This window comes from Nicotiana attenuata, unplaced genomic scaffold, assembly GCF_001879085.1.
Source record: "Nicotiana attenuata strain UT unplaced genomic scaffold, NIATTr2, whole genome shotgun sequence".
In the NCBI taxonomy this organism is placed as follows: domain Eukaryota; kingdom Viridiplantae; phylum Streptophyta; class Magnoliopsida; order Solanales; family Solanaceae; genus Nicotiana; species Nicotiana attenuata.
Genome location: NW_017670895.1, coordinates 144873 through 153801, shown reverse-complemented (window position 1 = coordinate 153801; position 8929 = coordinate 144873). Strand labels below are relative to the sequence as shown.

General features: G+C 38.3%; 1 protein-coding gene across 2 annotated transcripts; it reads right to left on the bottom strand.

Annotated features, from left to right (window-relative positions):
* Nucleotides 1–293: 293 nt before the first annotated feature.
* Nucleotides 294–2779, bottom strand: LOC109244302 (8-hydroxygeraniol dehydrogenase-like). 2 transcript variants are annotated; one of them, XM_019411364.1, is made up of 4 exons: nt 2297–2779; nt 2079–2192; nt 920–1430; nt 294–744 (listed from the first exon to the last, which is right to left on the bottom strand). In XM_019411364.1, exons 1-4 carry the CDS (start codon nt 2458–2460, stop codon nt 580–582), a joined length of 954 nt encoding a protein of 317 aa, XP_019266909.1. In that variant the 5' UTR covers nt 2461–2779; the 3' UTR covers nt 294–579. The 2 variants fall into 2 exon arrangements, with proteins under 2 accessions (XP_019266909.1, XP_019266910.1); XM_019411365.1 differs by having other exon boundaries at nt 294–563; nt 2297–2763.
* Nucleotides 2780–8929: the final 6150 nt, after the last annotated feature.

Genomic DNA, 8929 nt, shown 5'->3' with positions numbered 1-8929 from the left:
GTTTACAAAACTTTTTGAATGTATAACATATTAATGATATTAAGACTTTGTTATAGATCTTAATCATCAAGATCTATTCAGATCCATTAAGTGATTATAAAATTAAAAAAAATATCTTTATGGTTAAGATCTGAATGATTAATATTTAGATCTAAAATAAACACAATTAATAATCGAGATCTGAATAATTAAAATTTCGATGACCTCCTTTAAATGCTAACAAATGATGCCTTAGCCCCTTCTCATAGAAGGCTTAATTTATAGAGTTGAAATTACTAAATATAGTCATCTTATGCATTCGAACTCATCATTTTCATACCTAAAATACACATACACGCGAGAACAAGAAGTCCCATATTCTTAACTCTATTTCAATGTATTGCCAATGTCAAGCACAAAACGATACTTCACGTCCGATTTCACAAGACGCTCTAAAGCTGTATTCACGTAGTCCATTGGCACGACTTCAACATTTGGTGTAATGTTTTGCTCTGCCGCGAAATTTACCATCTCTTGTATTTCCTTCATCCCTCCTACAACACTCCCTCCTACTAGCTTCCTACCTGTTTTTCACATTATTCAATTGTGTATCATTGTTTGCAGTTTAATCAGAATGAGAATAGATAGAAATCGCGGGTCAACCATCACAAGCTTCCCATTAGTTTTCAACAAATTAATCAATGGCAAAAGAGGGTGAACTGCAGAGACAGTATCAATGATACCGTCAAGTGAGCCCACTGCGGCCTGCTCATACATGTACAAAACCAAAATTAATAACCAAACTAGTTTGAAATTGAAGCGTAGTTAGTTGACTGGTTGAGGTAAGGACAAAAATTAATATTCTTATGTCAAACTCCCGTTTAAGATTGAAGCATAGTTGATTGATTGATCGAGGTATAAAGTCAAAAGTCAAATTCACCTGCATTTGGTCAGGGTCACGACTAACCAAAAATGAGTCTGCACCCAAACGCTCAATTGCTTCTTGTTTTTTATTAGCAGATGTACTAATCACACTCACTTTAGTTCCAAATGCCTTTGCGAATTTCACAGCCATATGGCCGAGACCACCAAGACCAACAACACCAATGCGCATTCCGGGCTTATCAAGTCCATAGTATTTCAACGAGCTGTATGTTGTAATTCCAGCACATAGTAAAGGAGCGGCTTCTATTGGAAAATTCTCTGGCCAATGAACTACATAATGTTCATCAGAAACCATGATATCGGAGTAACCTCCATACGTTATAGTTCCATCAGAGTAAGTACCATTGGATGTCATTATTTGATCATGACAGTAATTTTCGAGATTGTTGGTACAGTTTTCACATTCGCGACATGATCCTACAAAGTATCCAACCCCTACTTTGTCTCCGACTTTAAACTTTTCCACTTTGCTACCAACTTCGGTTACCACACCGACAATCTCATGCCTGAAAAACAATTGAGATTGTCAAAAGTTTTGATCTCATTAATTCAAAATTATAATGGCATCTAAGACATAACATGTTACCTAGTTTCACTTTAAAGTTGCAAGATGAAGGTAATAGGTAATTGAACAGCTACACATCTTATCCTTGAGATAAATCGCGCTAGATAGTAAAACACATCAAGAACACATTATAAAAATAAAGAGTTAATACACTAAAACCCCCTAAAACTATCACGCTTTTGTCAGTATCCAAAATCCCGAATAGTTTAAGTTGGAAACTGACAAAAACGTAATAGTTTAGGGAATTTTAATTTTAACTCAAAAAATAAATTAGCAGTCCTAACTCCTGTGCCCCCTATGCCCCCTCCACTCAGGTATTTCCTTGGGATTAAAGACAACTTTTGCTCTAGTATTAACATACTCTTCTTGAGATTCAAATTTTTTTTACCATATAGTCCAAACATTTAATAGAAAGAAAAAGTAGCCCAGATTAGGATTTATCACAAATATCAATATGTTTGTAGTATATCTGGCGCGGACCCAAGATTTTAACGTGATGGCGATACCATTATTTTTTTCCATTAGTGCTATATAATTATTTTTAAGGTATACATACATATATTTCTGCCAGAATTAGGGGGATACTTACCCAGGTATAACGGGATACTTGCTGGTGCCCCATTCATTCTTGAGCTGATGAAGATCAGAATGGCAAATTCCACAATACAAAATTTTGAACTGCACGTCTTTCTCACCCGTGACTCTGCACCCATTTCAAACCAAATTAAACCTCAATTATACTTTTCCAAACCCAAAAATTCATTTTTTAAAAGAATGATAAAAATCTTGAGAAATTTAAAGAATTACCTTCTTGAAAAATTGAAAGAAGAAAGAACACCAGAAGTGTCTTTAGCTGCCCATCCAAAGGCCTTTACTGGATGCTCATTCTCATGTGATTTTTCCATTTTTTGATGATTCTTGTTTTTGAGGTTACGTACTATGTATAGCAATAATAAGAAAGAGAAGTGCATGCTACTGCTGCCTCCACGTTAGGGGTGGGTATCGGTCGGTTCGATTGTGAATGTTATCGGGTAGGCATATCGGTTATCGGTTTACAAATATGCTAAACCGATAACCGAACCGATAAGATATCGATTATCAGGTATCGGTTAATCGGTTATTGATCGTACTCGATTCGGTTATCGGTTTACCTGATAAGAATCAAAAACATCCAAATATTTCATGCTTTTATTATAGAAATCATGATCATATTGTTCAAAGAAAGAAACTGAATTTGTGTTCTTAAGAAAAGAGGGGTTAAATTTCTACTTTAGAAAATAAAATTTTCTTTGCATGTGAAAATCCCATGAGTGATCTCAATTTTCAGAGCAAGAAATAAGTCATTCAACAATCTAATCTTACTAACTATCTCACTGCGGGCGGGCATAATTCATAGGAAAATAATAAAATCCGGATCTTATAAATGCAAAGAATCAGTGCAACAAAAGAAATAAATAGAAAAACTAAAAATCTGAACAATTAATTCTTTAAGGTTTAAAATTTAAAATTTTAACTGAAGAATTAAGATGAAAAATTCAAAAAAGTTTAAAACTTACTCAAATGACTAAGGTCTGAAGATGAAGAGTGAGAGAATTGAGAGAATGAAGCCATAAGGTGGCTTTATATACTCAGTGGATAAAAATATAATTTTGATAAAGCTTATTGGGCTATCGGTTAAACCGTTAATAAAATTGGGTAAACCGAGACCCAACCGATAACCCAATAGTCAAAAAATATTAAACCGTTACCGAACTATTTACCCAATAACCCGATATCGATAATCCAATAGCATATTATCGGTTCGGGCTATCGGTTATACCCGATATATGCCTCGTCTTACTCCACGTTGCAATACCTAATTCAATTATCTTATACCTAATTGCAAGACTAAATACTTTGGTGGATAGACTTGCCAACTACAGAAGTCCCAAAACCAAAAGTGCACATGATGCTAGAAACAAATTTTGAAATAGCATAATACACCTCAAAAAGCTATGCCAAATCTTATAATAGGCCAAAAATAGTCAAAAATCTAAATTAACACACTTCTAAATGTGATTCTATGATAAATTCCTTTTTCGCATTTTTCATTAAAGTAACAATTATAGTTTATTAAATACTCGACGAAAATCAAAAGTATTCATTTTTGACAGCCTTATGGAATCAAAACAACTAGGAAGTACATTTAAGTGAGCCTTTTCAACTTACCACAAAATATAAGGATCATTTTTGTTGTTTTCGCTCACATTTTAGGTGTGTTTTTAACAAAAAATGATCAACATTATTTTTGTGAAAAGTGAAGCAAAGTAAAATGTTTTTTATGTAACAAAACAAAGAATACTGACTTTTGGATAATGCCTACAAAGCTAGATGAACACAACAATAATAACATATTCATAGCTTGAATTCATAGCCTGTCTTAGTAAATAGATTCAATACCAACAACAATAATAACATATTCAGTATAATTCCACTAGTACGGTTTGGTGAAGACAGAGGTACACAGATCTTACCCCTACCCTGTGCAGGTAAAGAGGTTGTTTGGGATAGACCTTCGGCTCAAGAGTAATTAGATTTGTAATTAAATATTTATGAATATTTAATAAACTTTTTACAAATACAAAATTTAAACAAATTAAAAGCTAATGAATTTTTCCGAATCATACCTACTTCTCCAGCTCCTGCCCTAGAAGCAAAAGGCTATATATCTCACAGATTTTGTGTACCATTTCCCATTTATGGGTGTAGTTGTGTGTCAGTTTTAGACTTTAGTCCATGATCGAACATGAGTTCTTTTTTCTTTGGTTAAAGGAAGAACTTCATTAATACTAAGTTAAACGAGAAACAGGGTTTGCAACTGAACATATAGTTCTAGTTTCAGTTACATCAAAATGTAAATGCGAGGAAATAAAAGGTGGGGGTTGTCAAAAACTTGAACATCCCGAAGATTAGGTTAAATCATTGATTTGCCATATTTTTCTAGTGCATTATACCACACCGTTACCCTCCCCATACGTGTGGACAAGTTGTTGGACTTGGAGATCATGTAGCATCAACCTGCAGGCAGTAAATAAATGTGAGTGTTTGAGATTGTCCATATCAAGGATTTGGGTCAATACCTGTGAGTCTGTTTCCACGAGTAATGGATGTAAATTTCGAGCGAGTGCAATTTTGAGCCCATAGAAATGTGCAAGGAGCTCAGCTTGGAGTACATCAGTGTTGTGGATATGTTTGATATACCCAACGATCCATCTGCCTGTGTGATCTCGAAATACCCCCTGTTGGAAATCTAATTCAAAGTTGTAGTAGGAAACCAAAGTTGTTTAGGATTTGGTATTTGCTAGTTTATTTAATTCATGTCTAAATAGGATTAGATTTAATATAGGAATAGGCTTTGTTATTTCTAATTAAAATATTTTTCGTACTATTATAAATAGGAATATTACTAACTTATTTTAATGTGTGGAGATCTTTATTTCATATCCAAGAATACTTGAAGTGGTTATTCCTTGGGTAAGTGTTGTATAATATTTGTTGATAGGCAGAGGAGGTGGAGAAAAATCCAGTTGATGTGTTATTCCAAAATGGTTGGTCTACCGCAAGAGGGAATAATTGAATTAATGTGTTACGAATAAGATTGATTATTTGTGAAGGTAAGTTGAAACATAGTGAAGAGAGATCCCGTGTATTGTTTGTTATGAGGAATGTGAGGGGTGAAAACAATTCATGGTGTGGCAGTGGTCCTTGAATGAGTTGTCGAAGTGAGGTGTTAGTAGCAATCCAATGGTCTTGCCACATATGAATAGAGTGGCCTGTTGCAACATGCCAGCTTGTACCTTGTCGATATAGGTTAGATACTTTTGTCATACTCTTCCATATATATGAATCATTAGGGTTAGAATGGATGTTATTGTATACGGTGGAAATCGGGGCTATCAATTTCGTCCTTTGATGGAAAAAGTGATACCACGTCGGAAGGCCAGGATGTTGAGTTCGGGGTCGAAGATCCTTTCCAAGATCGAGGTCGATATCACTTACCGAGATCAGAAGAGGGCATACTTCGAGATGATGCCGGTATAGTTCAGTAACGGAAAAAGCGAGATACCCGCAAAAGATCGAAGATCATGGCATGAATTTCGAAATGGATTGGTCCTCGGCGGTTAATCAGTTATCAAATATGATTTCCCACTATAATTAGAAGTGTACCTTATTTAGGACTCCCCTATTATATAAAGGGGGATCCCATCCATTTGTAATCATCATTATTCACATAGAAGAATATATACACTTATTACTTTCTTGCTATTTCGCTTACTGTTCATCACAGTTGCTTTATCATTTGCTATTATCACACCTCGAGGCTACTACAAGTCGAGGTCGAGATTTAGCTTGCGTACTGGTTTGATTTTTTTTATTATCTAATTTATCTATTTAATTCCTTGTTTATCAATTGGCATTGGATGAATAAAATATCCTTATAACCACAATATAAGTTTAATTGTTACTCGAATTTTAGGGTAAACAGTTTGGCGCCCACCATGGGGCTAAGGATAATAGTGATTGTTTCAATGTTGATTCTGATAACACACGTTATTTCACACTTGTTCTTGTCAAGTATTTTTGCTCTCAGGTTTAAACATGTCAAACTCACAAAACGCACCCGTACATGGTGATGATGGTCTCGGATTTTACGGGGAAAACAACAATGTAATTGCTCCAGGAGCCGGGGTGCCACCGGCTAATCTCGGGGGAGCACCGGTTGCCGATCCAGTCTATATTAGTTCGCACGTTGCTCTAAATGTGGACCTAGGCGCGGACCCCGAAGGGAGTGTACGCAGGGAAGGCCGATCTGGTGGCCAAGGTACACAGGGCAGAGGAGACGGAGGAGTTAGTCTCCAGGTGATATTCGAGATGCTACAGACTCAGCAGGCCGCTATTGCTCAGTTGCAGAATCAACATAGGACTCCAAGTGGGGTCGAGCCAGAAATTACTCACCGTACCGAGCCAGTGCCAGAAAGGTCGAATGGTAAAGAATCAGGGACCGATCCTGCAATAATGAAAATGCTCGAGGAGCTCACCAAAAGAATTGAGTTAGGAGAGAAGAAAATCGAAGATAACTAAAAAAGTGGAAGCATACAACTCCCGAGTTGATCAGATACTGGGGGCACCCCCAATCCTAAAGGGTTTGGATTCGAAAAAGTTCGTGCAGAAGCCTTTTCCTCAAAGTGCGGCCCCGAAGCCCATTCCTAAGAAGTTTCGTATGCCGGACATACCTAAGTACAACGGGACCACCGATCCTAATGAACACATCACTTCGTACATGTGCGAAATAAAGGAAAATGACTTAGAAGATGATGAAATCGAATCTGTGCTGTTGAAAAAATTCGGAGAAACCCTTTCGAAGGGAGCAATGATTTGGTATCACAACTTGCCACCAAATTCCATCGACTCATTTGCCATGTTAGCAGATTCTTTCATAAAGGCATACGTCGGGGCCATAAAGGTCGAAACAAGAAAATCGGACCTTTTCAAGATAAGACAAAGAGATAATGAAATGCTGAGGGAGTTCGTATACCGATTTCAAATGGAATGCATGGAGTTGCACCGGTCACAGATGATTGGGCTGTTCAAGCTTTCACTCAAGGGTTGAACGAACGAAGTTCGATAGCGTCACGTCAGTTGAAGCCCCTTCCGGTTCAGCTGTGACTTGGGCAGATATGCACAATCGATATCAATCAAAGATCAGGGTCGAGGACGACCAGTTAGGAGCCCCTTCCGGTTCAGTACATCCAAACAGGTCGGCAGTTAAAACCCCGAGGGACGTCAGTAGAGAACTAAAGTCGAATAGAGAACGATATCAACCATACACCGTAGATAGAAGGAACAATGGTTCAGGACGCCATTCTGCCGGAATGATCGAAGAAGTGATCGAGGACAGAATTCTCGAGGACTTTGAGCAAAACTGGTTTTGATAAGCATGTCGATCACACAGAGGCACCTCGATTATCGGAATACAACTTTAGCATCGACGCGTCGGGCAATGTATCGGCAATCGGAAGGATCAAAGATACTAAGTGGCCCAGACCCATACATATCGATCCTTCCCAAAGAAACCCAAATTTGATGTGCAAGTATCACGGCACGCATGGTCACAAGACCGAGGATTGCAGGAAATTGAGGGAAGAGTTAGCCCGTCTATTCAATGAGGGCCACCTTTGAGAGTTTCTCAGCGATCGAGCCAAGAATCATTTAAGATAAAGGGACGCCAACAGGAAAAATGAACAGGAGGACCCCAGCATGTCATTCATATGATCGTTGGTGAGGTCGACGTTCCACAGGGACCCATATTCAGTTGCACTAAGGTATCAATCACTAGGGAAAAACGAACCCGAGATTATGTGCCCGAAGGCTCGTTATCATTCAACATTGAAGAAGCAAAAGGCATAATCAGCCACACAACGACGCTCTGGTAATTTCTATCTTATTAAATAAAGTTCAAGTTAAGCGTGTTGAGTGGATCCAGGTAGCTCGGCAAATATCATCCGATCGAGGATCGTGGAGCAGCTCGGCCTACAAGATCAAATCGTGCCTGCAGCTCAGGTCTTAAACGGCTTCAATATGGCCAGCGAAAAAACTAAAGGAGATATTATTTTACCGGTGAACGTGGCTAGGACCATTCAAGATACCAAGTTCCACGTGATCGAGGGAGAAAGGTACAATGCCCTACTCGGAAGGCCTTGGATCTACAATATGAGGGCAGTCCCTTCGACTCTCCACCAAATGATGAAATTCCCGATGACAGACGGCGTAAAAACAGTATACGGGGAGCAGCATGCTGCAAAGGAAATGTTTGCAGTTGATGAGCCAACGTCGATATCAACGTTATCAACCTCGAAAAGGTCGAGCTGTCACGCCCCGAACCTAGGGGCGAGACCGGCATCCAGTGCCTCACCTATCCTTGCGTACCAACTTGCGACTAAGGAACTCTGAACATGTGATGTCATACTTTGGCCATGGCCACATTGCAAGACAACTGCGAATGCTGACTAAACATCAATATAAAGCTGGGCCGACAAGGCCGTCATAATTATTGCAGCTGACAAACCAACCAAATATACATACAAGGCCTACAAACCCAATATATTGCACTAACTGATAGCATATGTCTACAAGCCTCTACTAGTGGATATACTGTGATCGGAACAGCTTCCAGACCTACTCATAACATAGATACATATATACACAAAATGTACATAAAGCTCTAGAACCGGCAACTTCGAAAGGCATGGAGCTTACCGATTAAGCTAAACTCGGGCAACACTTAATGAGGAGGTCTACCCACCTGTCTGTCTGAACTTGCACACATGAAATGCAGAGCCCCAAGAAAAGGGATGTCAGTACGAAATAATATACCAAGTATGTAAGGCAATATACTAGAAG

Bases quoted from the DNA above. Each gene is read 5' to 3' on its own strand.
- LOC109244302 (XM_019411364.1), bottom strand. From the start codon at position 2,460: ATGCACTTCTCTTTCTTATTATTGCTATACATAGTACGTAACCTCAAA. The intron at 1,431-2,078 runs GTAAGTATCCCC...ATTGTTTTTCAG, and splicing joins AAGTATCCCGTTATACCTGG to GCATGAGATTGTCGGTGTGG. The intron at 745-919 runs GTGAATTTGACT...ATGTATGAGCAG, and splicing joins GTGACCCTGACCAAATGCAG to GCCGCAGTGGGCTCACTTGA.